Source organism: Triturus cristatus, chromosome 8 (genome assembly GCF_964204655.1).
Source record: "Triturus cristatus chromosome 8, aTriCri1.1, whole genome shotgun sequence".
Lineage (NCBI taxonomy): Eukaryota > Metazoa > Chordata > Amphibia > Caudata > Salamandridae > Triturus > Triturus cristatus.
This window is the reverse complement of record NC_140591.1, coordinates 1310675202-1310696576: the sequence shown is the minus strand read 5'-3', so window position 1 is coordinate 1310696576 and position 21375 is coordinate 1310675202. Positions and strand designations below refer to the sequence as shown.

Below are 21375 nucleotides of genomic sequence, written 5' to 3'. Positions count from 1 at the left end.
ATGGCACAGTGAACCAAGCCAAACTCCCATTCCATTTGGATAACACAATGGTACCGCCCCTTTTCCAATTTAGAAGGCGAGTCGTTTGGGAGGCAGTCTTCTATCATGTCAACTTATTTTCCCAAAAATTAAATGCAGTCAACAAAAACTTGCCTCATCACCTACACCTGATACACAGTATTCTACATAATAATGGTCCATAGATCATTATTGGCATAAAATGTCATCAACACCTCACACCAGCTCGAACAATGCCTCACTGGTTGCCCATAGAAGAATGATCACACTTTAAAGCACTGAAGCTTCACTACAGTACACTGATACACGAGAAAGGGCCTTCCTAAGGACTCTGTAAGGCCTGAAGTGGTCTGCCTTGAAATTTTTAACCATCTCTCTACTGAGATGCAAACACATAGGGCCTGTTTTAGAGTTTGGTGGGCGGGACACTCCGTCACGTTTGTGACAGAGCATCCCAGCCGCTGAACTCTAAATCAGGCCCAGAATGTTAAATCTCTGAAGGTCTATCTCAAACCTTAGAGAAAATCCCAAACCCCTAGGAAAATTCTCTAATATGACATACAATTTAGGGCCCTATTACTATGTTGGGCGGAGTTTCTTCCGCCTGACATCGCCTTGGTCATGGGACCGACCGACTCCCGGTCGGCGGTCCTGACCGACTAATAAGGATGCGACCGAACACTGATGGGGCTCATTCCTATACTTTACTATGGGAGCATGTATTCCAGCCGGAATGTATGCTCCCATTCTAAAACAGGAGGTGCAGTTCATCCCTGCACCCCGTGGCAGGCACCTTAAGTGGTGCAGGGATCAACAAGGGGGCACCACTGGAGGCCGTGCACCCAAGGGGGCCCTGCTGGGGGCCCCCAAAGTCGAGATCCGACAGCCTTTCTGTGTCGGAAAGGCCGGCACGGAAAGGCTGTTGAAACCCGACATTGTAATCCCTCGGGCGGAAAGAGCCGCCTTTGGGATTACTAGCCACATTCCGACTGGCAGATGGGATCTCTGAGCCCGTCGGAAGCCAGTCGGAATGACAGATCAGATTCCCTTCTGACTGCCTCCATCGTAATGAGGCGGTCGGAAAGGAATCTGACCGACATATTACGATGCGGTGGGAAAGTCTCCGACCGACAGTCGGAACCTTTTCCGACCGCATCGTAATCGGCCCCTTTGTTTTAAAGTCCCAAGGTTTTGAAGGGGCCTTACTGCCCAGTCCATTCTGTCTACATTAAGAAGAGGAAACAGCATGTTACATCCCCTGTTTTTCACCCAGGCATGCAGCACCATGACCAATAACCTATGCCAATCGGTATGAAGCATCTGGCAAGTTAGATGTTAAGACTGACATCTAACACATTCTAATCAGCCAGCAGTGCCAGCATTCTGTAAACTTCCTGGTCACATGAGGCATTGTCGTCCTCAATACAAGGCAATTCTCAAGCAATCAGACCTTACAACTGATGCACTTCTGGACTGCAAGAAAACCATGGGCATCCCAGTGTTCACAGGCACAAGTCTTTTCACCTTTACACCCCTGTAGTGCTCTCTGACGCCGCTGAATTAGCATGTGCTCCAATTTATAAAGTAACAAATAAAATAGGAACAAACAGTGCTGAAACATGACTTCTGACATTGCGATCAAACAAAGGAGGACTGTAGTGTATTTTTTCTGTCCTTCTCTTATCACTCTACAAGGCAGTCCTCACTTAACATGTATTCCTCCAGTGTGAAGTATGTACTTTACGAGATCCACAAGCTTTTGCCACGTCACACCGCTGTAGCACATGTGATTCCCCTTACAAGAAGCCCTTGGTGAGAGACAACATGAATCTTGATTAACTGCCCATTGAGTTCTGATGTGGGGACATTGTGATCTTACCAAAAACAGCCACATCAAATGTACGACTGCTATTATCACCTTGCAGGGCCAAGAAAAAGTAATCAGCAATCACAAAATGAGCCATTAGAAATCGAACTAATGGCCTCAAAGTTATATTGCATGTTGTAATATAATCTAGTTAACTACAACATTTACATAAGGTACTAATTTAACAGGTATAATTGCACCGTTTTTTAATTGATTTCTAATTTTATTCTCTCTAATCAATACTTGTGATGTTGATGCATTGTTTACGGAGAAGGACAATTAACTGAATAAACTTCTATTGATTAGTTGATTGATTTATTGAAAGATTGACTGGTGGCTTCCGAAATATACTTGACTCCTCCCTTGCCATTTTCACAACACTCACTCCTCTTCCTTTCTCTTGCTGGGGGAGGAGTTATCCGAATAATGTTCTCAGTTTTTCCACCCCGAAATTAAGTTTATTTCTATATATCCTCGCCACACATTGCTCGGGGTACAATGGGGGCTGATTCTCACGAGCTGATTACATGAAAGTGATTCTCTGCCCAACACATAGGAAAATACAGGTGAGCAATGCAGTCGATATGGCTTTTGCACACAGGCCAAGAGAGGGGGATCTGTGTCAGGACGGATGTCATATTACCTTGGTGGAAATCAATTTTTGTCCATCGCTATAGTCTTTTCACATCCTTGTGTAATGTTTATTCGGTCAGAACCTGCAACCCATGGGGAATATCCCTTTCTGCAATTAACATGTAAGCAACCAGCCGTGAAAGTCAGTTTTATGGTAATCATATATAAAGCACAGGAATGCAGCTCTACTGTTATACAAAAACAGCATGGCATGGAAAATAAGAGTTAAGAGACTGGACAACATATATCAATATATCATGGTTTTACAGATGATGAAATACTGATCAAATAGATAAAGTAATTTTGCATAATAACATGTAAAATCACAAAGCAGACTGTCTATGACACTGAGATGGTTAATATCTCTGAACTATCTTTTGTGTGGAGCATCATTAGTTAATTTTCTGAGCGGAAAGTGTGAGGTTTTGCCAATTATGTATAACAGGGTTTTCAATTACCAAAACACACTTCTCCTAAATCAAAATCACAAATATTAAGTCATATATTCAGGCAAAAGTAAATAATGTTTTGGTGCTTAAAGTGTTTCTTTAATATAGTCTACGAATTGCCAAGAAAGACCACTTTTGTTTTTAGAAATTCTTATAATGTTAAAAAGTGTTCACTTAAAGCATGTACTCCCTAGACTAGGCACATTTTCTGAGCTGTAATACAATTAAGAAAATTGACTGCATGTCACTTCTGATTAAACAGGAAATATTTAACTCCAGGGCATGATGTATGTGCACACTATGCTGTAAAATAAAGAAAAAGGCAGTAGAAAGATGCTTTCAGGACCAATTTAAAATATAATCATCTGAGTCTAAGCACACATGCAAACATCTATAAAATATAAAAATTATTCAATAAAGTGCATCTTTTCTTGACTAGACCCGCATTGTAAAGTATTCTAGGTGGTTTCAATCAACTTCACGAGTGTGAATGAATCTTGGAAAGTGCAGTAATCTCAGGGTAGTAAAATGCTAAATATGAATAGATTATAATGACGTCAGCCCAATAATACACAGCAACATATAAATGTCCTGAAAAGGGCACTGCAAAGATCCTGTTTAAAATGTCCAGTGAAGTCCAAAGATAAATGCAAATTATACAATATATCAAAACAGTCTTCAAATTTCTGTCATACAGAATTACTTGCAATAGAGTTTTTATGTTTACTTGCGGATTTTGATAAAGAGTCTCGCCAGGCTATGTAATAAAACAGAAACCAGAAAGTGAACTCTGAGGTCATTATGGGGCACCGTGTTTAAAGTGTCATTCGGTTTACTCTTTAGAGCCATCTCTTAAATTTGACAAGAGGACAGACAGAAAACACAAATGACGAGAGTGAGAGAAATTGACGTGTCCAATCTGGGAATAAAGCCCATTGGATGTCACACAAGGCTCTAATGAACAGTGAACTTCACACTTCCTTGTGCAGCTGCATACTTAATCGTGCATCACAACAAACAGAGATGTTCTAGTGCAAGTGAGAGCTTCTGCAGAAGTGACTGTATTACAGAGTGGACGGTGGGTAATGAGGTTTGATAGATGCCAGTATCAAAGATGGCGGGCAAGTGCGTGTCAAAGTTCAGGATGGAATGAGAGGCTACAAAAAGCAACCATGACAGGCCAGTGAGGTAGTATTTTAAAAAATCCACTGTACCTGTGTAGCCCAGCGAGTTGTCGTCATTGTCGGAAGTGGGAAGTGGTGTCCCGCTGTCGTTCACTCTCTCGACGTCCTCGGAGTCTGTCAGAAAAAACATCAGAGCTGCTGGTGGGTCCATGGCAGAAACAGCGGATGCAACTTTCAGCAGCGCATGTCCGGACACAAAGGCATCCCCCCACGACAGCCACACATACAGTGAAAGCAGACAGCAAGCACTCTCACTGCACAGCCTGTTGTGTGCCGACCTTGATAAACTAGGTGCCAACATTGCGCATTATAGCCCAAACGCCTCTTGCTGTGGAATATCGGCTTTTTGATCCCCTTTGCTCCTCTGTCCTCCCGCTGCCACCCCACAGCCTGTCAAGTGCTAAGTGTGGACCTGGGGCGCCGGCCTGCGCGAGCTGCGAGGAGCATATGGGGAAGTCGGGCTTGTTCTGACTGCCGGCTTTGCTAATTTTCGACCTTATTGTTAATCAAAGCTATTGACTGTGATCACTCGACATCATCGCTTCATCTCATGGCAATTACAGACTCTGGGGACTTTGCCTCTTTGTGGGGAAGGGGAAAAACGGCGGTGTGTCCGGGAGGGAGGAGGGGAGGAAGCTGCCATTTCTGTGGAGCAGGGAGAGAGCTGAAACGAGGCACAGGCCTCTAAAAAAAGAGAGGGGCCCAGAGAACATCTGTGGGGTGGCAACAGTTTTTTGTTGTCTGCGGAATAAATTGTTTTTTTCATTAAAAAAAAAATAAGCATAACAAAACCAAATTCCCAAGTCCGTTTTATTCAGAAGCAAACCCCAAAATGTTTGCAAAGCAAAACCAAAAAACATGATGGCTGCCTACTGGACAGAGCATTTCTTATATGGCACGGAGAAAACATGAGAACAGGGAGGCAAGTTAAAACAAACACACGCTTCGGATGGCCTACTATTCAGCGATGCATACCCTTTATCAGCATACCAAGACCACAGTTAAGAAAAATAATGTAAATTGATATTATTCTTTCAACATTTTTAAAATACAAAAAATGCACTGCAACTGCTACCCCTGGCTTGCCTTTTGCTACCACTGGTCTGAGGAGTCACAAAGTCGTGACATGAATAGAAAGTACACAAACAGCCGAAATCCCTGTGTATCATGTACCGTATCCACCCCATGCTCTTTCCAGACCCTCTCATAAGCAAATGGGAAGCATTTGAGGGGCTAAATAATCAGGGACAGCTCCTTCGTAATGGTGGAGGAACGTCACCCCACTGAGTCAGACAGCGAAAAATAAAATGATAATAAAACAATATTATAATTTTTTTGACTGAGCCAGAGAGTCTTGGGCAGGGACGGGCCAGGCAATGGCAAGGAGGAGGTGTGGTAGGTGCACTGTAAAGTTCACATGTCGGTTTGGCCAGCTGTCTTAGGCCGGCCAAACAGACATGCGCACTTAGGTTTCTCCGACCCAGCTGCGTTGCACAGACAGGTTGGAGAAACAGCACAGACTCCCAGGCACTGCCTCAGTGGCAAACCAGGCAACTCATACCAATTCTGGTGCTGCTCTCATGCTATTGAGATCAGCGCTGGGATTGGGTGGGGAGCCTGTGCTGGTGTCCTGTCAGGAGCAGGAGAGAAGAGGAGCACTGAGGCGGTCGGCAGCGTCGGCAGCAGGTAAGGTACATTTTTATTTTTATTATTATTTCCCTAATACCCATTCTCCCCCACCCCTCCTTCCCCCCCACTTGGTTTTGCTGTGGCCGCCACTACTAAATATATTTTTAGTTGGCAAACTTATGGTCTCATCATGGGGAAAGTGGTACGGTATCTGTTATATCCGATCTTTTGTTTTATTGACTCTGTTCCCACTTATGGTGTCCGCATAGTATTACGTATTGACAGGCGAAAACAGTGCCAGTGTGGCCACAGCGCCTTGCTGTGGGGGTGGGGGAGGCAGTTTAGTGCACTATTTAATGGGTGGCATTTCTTATGAGTCAGGTGGTGTACACGGAATCAAACATGGCCAAGAACATGGTTAATGTGCTGCCACGTGAATCTTTGGCTGTAGTATCAACTGCAGCATTTCAGTTTGCATACCCTATGAAAATGATAGTTTAAAAAAAATCATAAATCGAAATGTTCAAACACTCGAGGGTTAGTCAGAATCATGAGACCTCAAGAGCCTGAAAAAAAATTGCCCTGATAAGTGGCATTTGCACTGTCTGACCCAAGGTAGGCTTCTGTCTTCCTCTGATAGGAATGAAAAATCAAACTTTGATTCCGATTTCATCATTATCTTAGATTGCTCTATTTTCAGCCGGAACAACTGGGACTTCCTAAAAGGTGGCATGTTGGAGCTGTATAAAATAAATATATAAATGCATTAACCCCTTCGCTGCGGCGGAAATTCCGCCGCAGCGCTGTGGGGTGCGGGGGGGGGGCAGCGCGGTGGCGCGGTGCTCATGACGGAGCCACTCCGTCATGAGCCACGGTTGGGCTGTGCTCATGACGGAGTGGTTCCGTCATGACTCCGCCCACGGCGCTAATCGCCCGCACAGGCGGGGAATTAGCGCCGCGTGGGTGGCGCGGGCGCCAACGGCCGCAGCATGACGGAACCACTCCGTCATGAGCACACGGCAACCGTGGCTCATGACGGCGTGGTTCCGTCATGAGCACGGAAAGAGTTAAACTCTTTTTCATTAATGCCCAGCTGCAGATGATTGGAAATGATGCACAACAATAGTATCACTAACTGCATGTGAGCAGTAAGCCATTCTGATCACACTAACACTATTCTACAAGTAGGGAATATGTCCCTGCATCCCCAAGTTCTTCACTTGCTGCATGCAAATAGTTATTACTAGCGGAGTGACTGGACACTGATAAGCACGTATTGATCAAGGGCCGGGGGTGGGACAGAGGGAACAATTGTGAAGTTATGTTTGCTAAGTAATGTGTATTTGTATAGCGCAAAACTCACCCAGGAGGGCATCCTGGCACTAAAGCAGGACCTGTAAAAGCAAAGCCAGGGCCAGCCTGCGTGAAGGTCTTTGGTTTCATGCTAATTTCAAGAACTGAGGAGATGGCTCTAATGTTCAGGAGTAGGCCATTACAGTCTTTGGGGGGTGGGAGAATGGGGGGACTAGGAGAAGGCACGACCGCTGGATCTGGTTCTGCATAGGCAGGGGGAGGGGGTGGGGTGGGCCAGTAAGACTCCGGTAGGTTTGTGGAAGTTTATGCAGTTGTTCAGGTACATGCAGTGCTTAATTCGAGCCGGTGCTTTCGGGTGCTCAGCACCGGCACCTAATCCTCAGCACCGGTGCTTATAGCACCAGTTAAGGACACACTTATTTTGAAGGGACATGATTGTCCCCAGATTCACAGGATGTTGAGCCATGCCGAGACTCGAACCGAGTTCCCCAGCTCCGAAATCGGCAGCTCTACCCATTAGGCCAAGTCCTCTCCAGGATAATAAATGCCGGGGCTCTAGTCAGGAGGCAGATTGCACCAGCACATTTCTCCTGGTAGTGCTGCCTTTATTTTACAAATTAACCACTGGGTACATGGGGCTAATGTTTGGTAAGGCTTTCTATGTGTGCTTTAGGCGGTTAAAGAGCGCTTGTGTGTGGATTGGAAGCCAGTGCAGGTCTTTGAGGTGCTGAATGATGTGAGTGCATGGTGGGAGATTGAGGATGTGCCTGGCCGCTGAGTTTTGCATAGTGCAAAGTTTTCTGGTTAGTTGAGCACTGATTCTGGCATAGTGAGCATTACCAATGTCCAGCTTGCTGGTGATGAGACCCGGGGTGATAGTTCTGCGAGTGTTGATGGGGAGCCATTTGAAGATCGTCTTGAGCATCTTGAGTGTGAGGAAACAGGGGATGAAAACTACATTCACTGGGCGGTCGTGGTGAGTTGATTGCGGATTACTATTCTGAGTTTCTTTACCTGGGTTGCAGAGTTCCTCAGACTACCACCAGGTGGTGTCTCAGAGCGAGGGGTCTTTGATGAAGATTACTACTTCCTGCTTGTCTGCATTGACCGTGAGGCAGTTCATTTTTATCCATTTGGCAACTTTTACCATGCAGGTGGAGAAATTGGTTTGGCTTCTTGTTGGAGAGGTAGAGTATGAGCTGGATAACATCAGCATAGGATATGATACTGATTCCGTAGGCACGGATGATCCTGGTGAATGGGGTTATGCAGGCATTGGACAGAGTGGGGCTGAGTGAAGATCCTTGTGGAACTCCGCAGATGAAGTTGGTGGTTTCTGAGGTGAACGAGGCCAGGCAGAACGACTGGGTGCAGCCTGTAAGGAAGGAGCACATCCAGTGAAGTTCAGGTCCTTGGATGCCAGCTTCGTGCAGTTATTGGATAACGCTTGGGTAAGAGATGGTTTCAAAGCCTACGTAAAGGTCCGGTAGGATGAGGGTCGCAGGGCTGGACTAGCTGTAGTGGGCACTGGGCGTTTTCCCCGGTGGGCCGCCAGGGTTGGGGCCGGTTTTAGACCCCTCGGGCTGTTTATGTTACCGGGGGCCATTTGGCGCTATTGCTACAAAACTGGCCTCCAATTACAAATGCAGCCGCAGTGTTTTCCATGCGCACCCTCCCCAACTACCCCATCCCACCCCCCGCTCCGACTCAATTGCCAGGGCCGGTTTGCTTTCCCAATCTGGCCCTTGAGGGCCGTGGTGTCACTGCTCTCTTTCTGAAAATATGTATATTGTAAACAAATCATTCAAGGGTTCCAGTCTCAAAAATGTGCTGAGTTCTGAAGCATCTACTCACAGCTAGTTGGCACTGATTTCAATTTTGCATGGAAAGAATGTGCTATTAGGGGTTCGCAAAATCTTAAATTTTGACAAGTAGGCCCGGCCTATGTGGGTACCATGAGGAGTTCTCAATGAGCACCAGCTGCATTAAGCACCTGTTCCTCAAAAGCCATGCCTCCAGATTCACCTCATGTTCTTTCTTCATGTGGGCCAGAAGCTATTGCAAACCTGGGGGGAAGCAAGGGGAAGGTTCCCCTGACAACTCCAAGGGGAGCACACACCTTCTTCTGTGATGGTGGAAAGGAGATCATTCTCTTTGCTGAGGGTAATTTTTCTCTGCCACAATAACTTAGAACCTTGGTATGCATGAAGCGGTGCCCTGTCACTCTAACTCTGTAGAAGTATGCCAGGGACCTATACAGGAGTGTCATACCCTTAGCAACTCGCTGGATGATAATGAGGGCCTGCAACCAATCAGAATATAGCATTCTGGTTTTAATTCGAGTGCCGCTGTATAATTCCTAGTATTCATGAATTACAGCATTGGTATGCAAGAATTCTTATTTTGTGCTGAATAAACAATTTCCTTGCATTTTATGTTTTTTTCATCAAACCAGCAGACATTTGTCACTGAGCGAAATGCAAGAAAGCATAAAAATCTATACACTCAAGCCTCGGTTACATTTCTGGATAAAATCATTTCTATGACACAGAATTTGTAAGAAAAGTATTGAGGCATTGGGTCATGCAACACGGCTCTCCGAGCTAATATTATCTCCACGCTGCAAACATAGGTTAAGATTAGCAGGTTTTGGGGTCAATGGTCCGTTCTTCAGTGTGATGACCTTTTGTGTGCAGACATTGATTGGGTCAGCGTTGCAACTTACAGCTGAAATTGAGTGGAATGCAATGGTCCATATCTTGGATTCAGAAAATGCTCTACACAGGGCTTTGGGTGTTAGTAGAACATGGCAAAGAATATTGCATTCCACATGAAAACAGTGATTCTAGAACTGAAGCAAGATATTTCCCTCGACCAGGGTTTAAGTGTACATGCAACACTTGGAATGAAACTCCATTTGGGAGCACTACCATTTGCAACAGTCTGCAATTTTTCAATTGTAAGATAGTCATATTTCAAGATTTTGTTCCATCTATAGGAACAGTTGACTAAATCTACGTAATATTTAGTAAACTACAATTTAACCAGCTCCAGGAGTTATTTTGTTTTACAGGTTTACACAAATTGCTGGTATTTGACAAAACGATTGTAACATTTTGTTATGGGCCAGAAGGTAAATACAGCAAAATCATTGTTATGAAAAAGTCACCATCATAGGCTGTTTAAATAATTGCCAATATGTTTATGCAGATGAGGGCTGTCAATTTTAATAGCTAAATTAACAGTAACATACAGAGTGGAATAAAATGCACGTAGAACCAAGGGCAAAGATTCAACAGGGTCCGTATCATGTGTAGGGACCATATGAGGAACGTGTGTGCTTCTGGAGGGCACTGCTATGTCCCTCTTTCTATGCTTCTGCACTGTCTAGAACCCATGCTTCAGGCTCTGAATTTCTTTCAGCTAGTGCCTGGCTACAGTCAACACAGCTTCCTACCTGTGTATTGTGATTGCCTCTTTCTTTTGAGATCTGTGCTGTTTGTGGCTCAGACACAAACTCACAGAAGTGTGGGCCAGATTAATCATGGTTTTGCGTCGCCCCTGCGTCACACAAGGGCGACACAAAAGCTAAGTGACATTTGTCAAGCAACGCAAGACCAACTTGTGTGGCCCTGCATGGCTTCATAAATCTGGAGTAACGCAAGGAAGCACAAATCGCTGCCTTGTGTTTCTCTGCGGCAGGGAGGCTTTCTATGGGTGAAGAGTGGGTGTGCTCACGCATCCACCCATAGATTTTGGCTCATTCCCAGATTTACCATTTGTGTTAGACCTAGGAATGCGTTAAAATGCTACGCCTCCCCGGTGCGGCATAACTAGGAAAACTATATTTATTTCTCCTACTTTATTCCTCCAAGGATTGTTTTTGTGCAGAAAGGTGTCCCTTCTTGCACAAAAACAATTCTGCCTACAAGGAAAGGACCCATGCGCCATGATGCAAGGATGTCAGCATTGGCGCAAGGTAGCCAAAAGTGCGCCAGTCCTAGGAAAGGACAGGAATGTGCCATATAATGGGAAATACAGCACATTCCTGCCCTTTCCCTTTTAGTCAGTGCAGCAAGGTGGCTTGTTGCGTCGCGCTATATGAAAGAATGATAAATCTGCCCCTGAGTGGTAAATGTTTGCGCATTAGGCAATGCAGTCGCATAAACACAAGAGCACAGCTCTGCCCTCTCTGAGCACAAATGTTCATGATACAGCTCCCGATGCACTGGCTCGCAGCAGAGGTATGCACCAGTTTTAGGACATTACGGGGCATATTTACAAGCCTGTATCGCGACCACAACGTCACTTTCAGTGACGTTATGATGGCGATAGGGGCCCGCTTTATTTACAAGGCAGCGTTAAGCCGCTTAATGTGGCTTAACGCTGCCTTGTAAATAAAGCGGGCCCCTACACGCTGTATTTAGCTTGAAAGATGAGGGCAATGGGTGTTGCAATGGGCATTCCACCGCAACACCCATTGAATTTGACGCTGCCTCCTATTTACAAGGGCAGCATAAATAGGAGGCAGCACCATAATTAAGACCAGGGAAAACCTGGTCTTAAACAGGCAAAATGAGGAGAAATGCTTTATTTCTCCTTGTTTTTGCTGTTTCCATATGTGCTGCCTTGTGCAGCACACATAGAAAGAGAAAATTGCTTATTTTTTCATTTATGTGATTTGTAAAGCGCATAGCTGCACAAGGGCTTCCCAGCGCTGCAGAGCGGGTCAGTGTGGAGGGCAAATCTTGGAAAGAGACAGATTTTAAGTTTCTTCCTTAAGCTACGTAGGCCCTTTAGAAGTCGCAAGTCATAGGTCATTGAGTTCCAAAGTTTTGGGACCAAATGGGTAAAGGATCTTCCTCCCCATCTGGCTCTTTTTATTCTTGTTGCACTCATGAGATAATCAGATGAGGACCTGAGGGTCCTGTTGGGGACATATGGTGAGATGGTGGACTGTAACAGGGCTGGGCCTCTGCCTTGCATGGCTCTGTGGGCTAGGCATAGTGCCTTGAACTTGACTCTGGATTTGATAGGAAGCCAGTGTAGTTTGAACAATAAAGCTTTCATGGACTCCTGCTTGGGTATCTTCAGTAGTATCCTAGCTGCCGAATTTTGAACCACCTAAAGCCTGTTGGCTACATATTTGGGGCCCCTAGGTACAGTGAGTTACCATATTCAAATCTTCAGACCACAAGAGCCTGAATCCCCGTTCTCCATGCCTGGTTTGGGAGAAGATCTATGACCTTATGGAGCAAGCGTAGAATGCTGAAGCAGGTAGCTGAAAGTTGTTTTGATAGGGTATCGATGGAAAGGTTCCGGTGGAGCCATATCCCCAAGTTCTTGATGAAGGGCTTAGGGGCATGGGGCACACCCCAGTTATCCGGCGAGCTAATCCTGTTCCAAGGATCTGTGCAGTTACACAGGAACATAAGCTCAGTTTTCTCACTGTTGAGCTTTAGACAGCAGCTGGACATCCATGTTGCTATTTTGTCCATGCATGGGACTAGCTTCAGATGATTGGAGTTAGTGGCATCAGACACTGACACTACCAATTGTGTATTATCAGCATAAGACACTATTGACAGTCCAAACTCCTCTACAATTTGTGCCAGTGGACTCATGTAAACATTAAACAGGGTGGGACTGAGTGCCGATCCCAGAGGGACTCCATATGGGACAACAAGCATGTCTGAGAAGAGGCCCGATTCCATGCATTGGAAGTATCTTTCACTTAGGAAGGAGGACAGCCATAGGATGGCCTTATCTTTAATCCCAAGCTCCCTTAGTCTATGTATTAAAATACTGTGTTCAACAGTATCAAATGCCGCACTTAGAACAAGAAGAAGAATGCCGGCAGTTCCCCCCTGGTCCAATGTCATTTTAAGTTTCTCCGTAACTATGAGGAGAGTGAATCCCGTGCTGTGTTAAGGGCGGAACCCCATCTGGGATTGGTGCAGAATATTATTCGCCTCCTGGAATTGTGAGGTTATACTATTTACGTGTTTCTCTGCAACTTTGCCTAGAATGGGAAGCAATGAGATGGGGTGATAGTTCCCCAGGGATGTCGGACCAATTTGGGGTTTCTTGAGCAGGGGCTTTACGATGACGCGCTTCCCTTTTTTTGGTACTATCCCGGTGCTCAGGGATAGCGAAATGAGATCTGCCATTGTGGAAAGAACCAGCTCCCCGCCTTGGAGAAGAATGTAAGGGTGCAGGGTCGAGAGGTGAACCTGATTTGATGTTCTTTAGGATGAGTCCCAGGTGTTCTGTGTTTAGGGCCGAAAAGAAGTCCGAAGGAGGCGCTGTTGTCATGTGTGACTTCAGAATTACCCAGGGGGTTCAGGATCAGTGAGCTATAAATAGATTCTACTTTATCTTTAAAGAAGGTGGCAAATTCATTGCATCTCTCCTCAGAGGATTGAGGGGAGGGGGAACTCTGTGCAATGGTAGTAAGGGACTTTACGATTCTAAAAGCACTTTTGGGGAGTTGGCGGCCATACTGAGCCATTCTTCATAGTATTTTGTCTGAGCTTCCTTCAAATCATTATGATATTGTCCGATTGTCGGCTTATGATTGCCCCCTTTCCTGCACATAAAAAATCTTTTTTAAAAATGCAGTTTTGCAACTTCCATGTGTGCACACATAGATGTTTCGAAATGGCATTTAAAGATTGTTTATGTGTAGGAAAGGGGACCTTCCTGCACATAAACAATCTTCTCCTCCACACAGGCACCCTTGCGCTATAGTGCAAGGGTGCCTGCGTTGGCGCTAGGCAGCTAAAGTTAGCACCAGCGTAGGTGAAAACGAAGGGTGGCACAATATTCTAGTAAATATGGTGCAGCCCTGCGTTTCTCAAGTGACTAAGCTTGTCGTTAGCCTTCTTGGCTTAACGACACGCTTCGCCACTTCATTGTAAATATGCCCCCACACTGTCTACCTTCTATATGGAACAGCTCTGAGTAATGTATTCGCTGCAGATAAGCACAGCTCCCAAACACAGAGCAGTAATAGCCTCTCCTTATTCCCTGGTTCAAAGATGTGCCTTCTTCAGTTCCAAGTTTAGTGCATGCACTTTGGATAGTGGGATATTAGAACTCTACTCTTTGAATGCACACATGTTCATGATATGGCCCAAGGCCCAATTTGCAAACATATTTCACTCAAAATGGCCACCTGTGCCCCAAAAAGATTGAGATCTAATTAACAGTACCGGGAATGGCTCATGCGATGTACAGTGGAAAATCCACTAGCACTGTGGATTTTCTGAAGCACTACGTTTAGAGGTAGGGAGAGTAAAGGGTGTGTCGGCATACAATCAACTCATAAGTTTGTGTGTATTAGCAAGCATTTTGCTGCACACACTGAAATTTCACCTAAAATTATCCCTGAAAAAGCCAGGTGTAAATGTGTTTGCATAGTGGGAAAGAGAAGCGAGACCCCTACATTTCATAAAGGTGTAGGGGAGAGGATTTCATCATAAACTAACGTGATTTCCTTATGATGAAGCAGAGCGGGTCTGTCTAAATTCATAATCCTAGTGCTCTGCGGACTAGTGTCATCCGTAAGTGAAGCTGAGGAATACAACACACATTGATAACAGGGATTTCTCTGTTTGCTCGAGGCGCTGTTAGTATAAACTACTACTAATTACTACTATCTATATTTAAATAGCACCTGATACACGGGCACTGAATGCATTCCCTTAAAGTTTGACATGTACTCAAACCGTGCATGAACATTTGCAAGGATTTCTTACAGTAAAGGTTTCGCTCTAACTCGAGTTCGAAACTCATGGACATTCATGCACTCTTATAAAGAACATCGGGGCATATCAGCAACAACCAGCGATAATTATCGCCAAGTGCACTTAGCGCTAGGATAATTAGCGCCGGCTAGCGTGGATTTTTATTGCTGAGATAGCGTGTTATTAGCAACACTTATCTCAAAAGCGATAAAAATCCTTATGCTAACTGCCTAACGTGAGATTATCGCTGGAAACCCAGCGATAATCTCACGCAATGTGGCGTTAGCTTGTTGATAGGGCCCCACAAACTTAGCCATGATATCCACCTTCTATAGGATATCATGGCTAAGTCAGTCCTGAAGCAGGCGTAAGGAAAGTAGCAATAACAGGGGTTATCACTACTTTTCTTGCCGCTATGCTTCATAGCGTGGGGCTTGATGATAGGAGAAATATCGCTTAGCGACATTTCTCCTGCCATTTCAGGTCAGGAACGCCTACTTTGCATCTCATTAGAGATGCAAAGCTGGGTGTTAGGAAATCTTACGCTAACGCAAGTTTTCACGCGTTAGCGTGAGCTTGCTAATTAGGGGATAAAAGTTTCGCCCTTTTCGGCCAAAAACGGCTGCAAAAGCGGCGATAATTCTATCGCCTCGCCTTGCTGATATGCTCCATCGACATTAAAATATGAACATATTGAAATGTAATTTGTAGCTTAACAACAAGGCATAGAACGTGTACATAGGAGTTCAAAATGTGGGCCATAATTCAGTTAAATGCCAGCAAATGCTTGGAGTAGTCCATACATACAGCTTTACTCATTTTAGGAAATGAGCATTTATTTAATTATGTCTTTAAATGTATTACATTTTCAGGACCCTAACAAAAGAGAGCAGTCATCAAAAACACGAATTTCCGGTGTACAAACGTTTTGTGAATCCCCGGTACAGTTAACAAATGCAAGGCCCACCTTTGGTCTGATCACGTGATAAGATCAGTTGTGGTGTTGGAATTTGTCGGGGGATTCACTAGATTACATGAACAGATTTGTATCACCAATGTTGACATTTGTCAGGCGTGAAAACTGCAGGCAGCCCTGGAATTTGCCTTTAGTACATTTCTCCTTTTGGGATTGACACAAAAACGCACCATCCAGGTTATGCCGACTTCCTTTACCACATTTAAATTTCAACAACCCCAGAACTAATCTGGCCTTGTGATTCAGGAAATAGTATCAAAAACTTCAAACACTGCTGGCTCAAAGATGTTATAAAATCCAGCTCATTGAGCCACTTTTCTGAACTATTTTTCTAATCCTCTTTTTATTTATGTCCTGGTTCTTCCAAGCTTTTCATAAAAAAGGTAATGAGGCGATGCTTCCCATTTGCAGGTAGATGCCCTTACAAGGTGATCAATAAAGTGCATGCTTTCATTTCAACACACCCGTTGCTTGCATCAAACAGAAATGAAATGATGCAGCAGGGTAGAGCATTCCCTGCACCTGACCTGTCCTTTATTCCTGAAAGATGAACCGAAAGTTTTTAAAACACACAACAGCACAACCGTGCCAAATAAAATACTTTGCTTCCACATATAAAAATATTTTACGACCACAGTACGGAATATTGATTTAACCCCACATGGAATATTGATCGAACAATCTCTTGCCTTGCCTTAATTCAATGAGATTGGGGTGATTGATGAGGTATTGAAATGGTGGCACGTGGACTGTGTGTGGCTGTATATGGGGGCTCAGATGTCAAGGACAGAAGCATCCTGGCTCCGAAGAACTGGGAGTTCATAAAAAATCACCCATGTGTTGGAAGATAAAAACCAAAACAAACTATCAAATGTGACATAAGATTTAAATATCTCACCCTTTTTCAAACATTTTAAGGAATTATTGCCATTTTTAAGCAGGTGCTCATGAAACCCATGTTTATTAAATGCCAGCCCAGAAGTCATACAAATATTAATAACCGAGGCATTCCTTCTGAGTATAGGATTTTACAATATTAGACTCCTTAAAATTGTCTTGGTGTTTCCTTGAAGTACTATTGGAACTTTGAATATTACAACGATACCTTTAATAATTCCCCCCTTCCAGGTCTAGGCAAATTAAGCGAATTTGAAAATGGATATGCTGGTGATACTAAGGTATATCACTTGCAAGATGTAGCATTATGGCTGAATAATCTAAGTAAACAGCATTGACTGCTTGCTAGATTTTGGCTTATCCTATGGTATTTTGGAAACTAGCGAGGCACCATGTCTAGAAGTGTTGTTTACCATGGACTTCTATAGTTTCCTGTTGCTCAATGATCTAGTGGCTTCAATAGAAGGAAAAGCACCCCTTACCATTTTCAAAGCAACCATTACAAAAAATAAGCAAAGCAAATTCATTTAAACCACTATCAATACCAGAGTTGTCTAATTAGATCAATTGCTATTGATTCCATGCTCACAATCAGGAAGTCTCTAGAAGGAACAGGTAATACCAAAAAGAAAGTGAATATTTATTCACATAACTGCACACACGCATGTATATTTTTAATTTGTTTGTCTACTGAAATAAAAGGAAGGTAACACAAAATGCACATTTTAACAATAACAAAATATCATGTATAGTATGCCATATTCCACATTGAGCACAGCAAGGAAAATGCTGCAAATACAACATAACATCACACATCAGACTTTTGTCAGCGTCTAGAACGTTTACAGGTTTATGATGTATATGCTGCCTCATCATGTGACATTGAGAGACACTTACTCGAAACCCTACCTATCTCTTTCTCATTTGCTTCCCTCTTCAGATCTCAGCGCGAGCAGATCATCTAGTCCAGGCTTTCATTTGTTTTCTGGAACTAATTGTTTTCACAGAGAATTCACTTTCAGAGAGTTCAGAGACAGCACCTGAGCGACACCAGCTACTCTTGCATTGAACTGGGGAAGGTGAGAGCTCTACTCCCACCCTTGCTGTGTTCTTCAGCCGCGCACCTCATTCTTACATTACACTTTTTCTCTATAGTCCAGTTGGAAGCAGTGTTGAGCGGTTCTGCAGAGAATGATGGACATCAACGGCATCAGAGAGACTTATCTGTACAGGTTTCCGAGTATACCTGCTCAGGAAGCTCACCGAGGGTTGAGAGGAGTAAGAGGCACCAGGTGATGCAGGAGAAGTTTCAACTCTGACTTTCTAAGCAGCAAGACAGTGGCACTTTGGCTCCCGTTCTCCAGGCATATAGGGCCTTATTTATGAAAACTGTTACATCGCTGCATGAAAACAGCAGTGCCAGTTTGCATTGCGCCCTCCTTGCAACATGATTGATGTGCCATATTTACTGTATGACGCGTCATGTCGCAAGGAATGACAGATACAGGCACAGAACTGACGTATTGCTGGATTTGTGTGGGAAGCGTGATGCAACTCCAGCAATGCAGGGGGAGTGCTATGACTATAGCACTGCATTAGTCTTACGCCTGCTGTGAGGCAGGCGTAAGATATGGACGCAATGGCGTCCTAGACAGCCGTGGTCCGTGCAGGTAACAGCGGTGGGGCCGCATGGCAAGGATTTCGAGGAACGATATTTAATTTTCGCTCAGCATCGTCACTCGAAATCCCCCCTTCACCCGGCCCCACCACCCCTCCAACTGTTACCTGCAAGTACCGTGGCTGGTCCTAGAAGTGGCGCACTGAAATCTCATCGATTTCAATGCACCGCTTCTACAAGGCTTTTTGCGGGGGAACGGCCACCCTGCATACACTATTCCTGGCGCAGATATAATGTGGCGCAGGGGTTTACAAAGTGACGCATCTGCCTAGATGCGTCACTTTGTAAATAGGGCGCAACATGGCTCATTTTTTACGCCACCGGTGCGTCACAAAAAGTGACACACTGGCGGCGCAAAAGTGTTGCAAGGCCTCATATTTAAGGCCCATTGTTTTTTTTATTACATTGTTTCAAGGACCCAGGGTTGTCATGCATTTTTTCCCTGTGCTCTAGTGTTAACTTTAAACACAATCAACCCACTAGCACCTTGCTGCTCAACCTTCTTTAACCCTTCATATTCTTTACCATTAATGCTGTTAGAAAATAAAATGCTCTTGCACTGAAGATCCTGCTGTTCCAAGCTAAATGACCCTCAAAACAATGTTATTCGATTTTTAATCCATTTTAATCCATTATGGAGGGAGTCAAAAGTGAAAAGATCCTTCTGTGTGCATGCGCTCTGTAAAAAAACTGCTGCAATTTATTTTAAACATTTGCTGGCATCGTATAGTAAACAATACATCCTTGAAAATAAATTAGCCTAAAGCGTCAGATGGATTCTGTACAATAAAAAAAAAGCACAATAGACCTCATGAGCAATAATTTAGGTTTTTTAAATCTGCTTTTTTAAACCTGTTAGGAGCCCTTCACCAGTTAAAACTGCCCCCAATAAAGGAGAAGTAAATCGTACAGTAATGATGGCAATTTAAATACAGTACAGAGCAACATGGATTTTATTTATGCAGTTCAATAAGCTCAAAACCCATGCAACTAAAGTTCAAATAATTACATGCTGAGTAAGCAAACCCAGGTTTACAAATCTTTATAAGTCTGCCTTTGCCATAATATATGGGTGGATGAATGAAAATGCATAACTTTGAGTGGCTTAGTAAATCCCAGTTAAGAACGTGCTTTGCGTTGCGATGACTTGAGTCACACAAGGACAATCCAAGTCCTTAGCAAACCAGCCCCTAGATAGAGAGAGCATATTAAGAGGAAACATGCAGTGTTGGGAATGAAGGTGCTCTTGCTGTTTAATGAATGTAAAATAGAATGCCTTGTCCCAAGGATAAATCTGAGGCCAATTAGGCTTGCTTCGATCCAAAAGGAAGAGAAGCTGCTTTTTTGACGTTATTTCATATTTATAGCTCATCCGACAAAACCCAGCCTAGACATAACGAAGAAAAACAGTACACAATTCAGTAAAAACATTCCATTGGATAATAAATATGGTTTGGCCAGCATCTTTTCTACTTATCACATTTATTGCATAGACTACATGCAGCTCTACCTCAAAGTTATCTGGAGTGTGATTCTCTGGATGAGTTCCTGGACCCCTATAAACCCCCGTGAACAGGAAACATACTTACTATTAGGGCCTAAAAAAGCCTGGAAATGTACCCCAGAAAGATAGGTGCACAAACACGAAGGATGTAAACTTCTTGTATACTATGTCTTATCTCTCTCCCTTATTCTCTTTCCTTTTCCTTTTCACCCATTCTTATTCTCTTAGCAAGACAGTGGATAAGGGGGACAACCAAGCATATATACTGTGTAACTGTATCCTCGACAAATACAGCCAGTTTGGCTGCCACCCTGTAACAATAAACCGTTCATGTCTATATGTGTAAAATCAATAAAAATTTGTTGAAATTAAAAAAAAAAATTACCTTGGAAAAAGTAGGCAGAATATTAAGTCAGTGATTCTTCTGGCTTTTCACGATTTCGTAATACTCTGTTTGGCTAGCACTATGGTGCCCCCAGATATTGATAATCTCTTAGGAGCACAATACATTGTTCGCCATACCATTTTATTGTCATCTGATAAATCTTAATCTTAATGGTTGTTACTCAATTTGTGTCAGATAATTTTGACTGGTCAGGTTCAGGCTATTTATGTACCTAAATGTAATCCAAAACCAAAGAGCCTCAGTTCCAGAGTTCATCAGGATTCATTACAAGCTCAGTTTTTTAAACATCTGTGGGAAGCCTTTTGTATATCCAATCCTGTTCCCTGACCTTCACTATGCTGAAGAAACTCAGATACGTCCCCATTTTGATTGGATTATGGAGGGTTAAGTGTGTCGTTTTCTGCATGGTCTGGTGGATGTCTGCAAATTGATGAACTATAACAGTAAGAAGGAGTGTGATATACAAACAATTTTGGAAGCGAAGAAGTTTGCAGAAACACAGAGGCCAAAACAGAGGGGATGTACTATCTGCAGGAGGATAACAAATCTGGTTAAGAGCAGAAACAATGGTGCAAAGGATGAGTTCCTACAGTTTAGTATTTTATTATTAAATTTTGGCAGGGATACTGCAGGGTTGTAGATATTTCTTTTTTTCTACTGCTGATCAAAGTAAACTGTGGATAGACTATTAAGAGGGAGTTAACCATGTGTGAGAATTGGAAAAAGTGTGTGAAAGTTTGAGAAGTATAGATGTTGCCTGGACAGGCAGAAATACATATTGGAGGAGAAATATGCTCAGCCTGAAATGAAGATATGATAGGAAGGTGAGATGGGATAACAGGGCAAGAAATAATGGTAGTCTAAAACAGAAGCTCATGACAATGAACTGATGGAGAATTATTAGGCTTTGGTGAAGATAAAAAGAATAGAGATTCAAAGAAATATGTTAAAGCAGAACATAATCAAAAAAGTGTTAGGACTGGTGGCAATGGACGACATAGGTACAGATATGATTATACAGGAACAAACAAATTATATGGGCAAGGCGTTTGGATTTGATAGAGATTATGGA

General features: G+C 43.6%; 1 protein-coding gene across 2 annotated transcripts in view; it reads right to left on the bottom strand.

Moving 5' to 3' along the window:
- Positions 1-21375, bottom strand: part of ROBO1 (roundabout guidance receptor 1) — a 1505960-nt gene that overhangs the window by 673757 nt on the left and 810828 nt on the right. For both annotated transcript variants that reach the window (XM_085623024.1, XM_085623023.1), the window contains exon 3: positions 4182-4265. In XM_085623024.1, coding sequence (XP_085479150.1) covers positions 4182-4265 — 84 coding nt within the window. The remainder of the gene's footprint in view (positions 1-4181; positions 4266-21375) is intronic.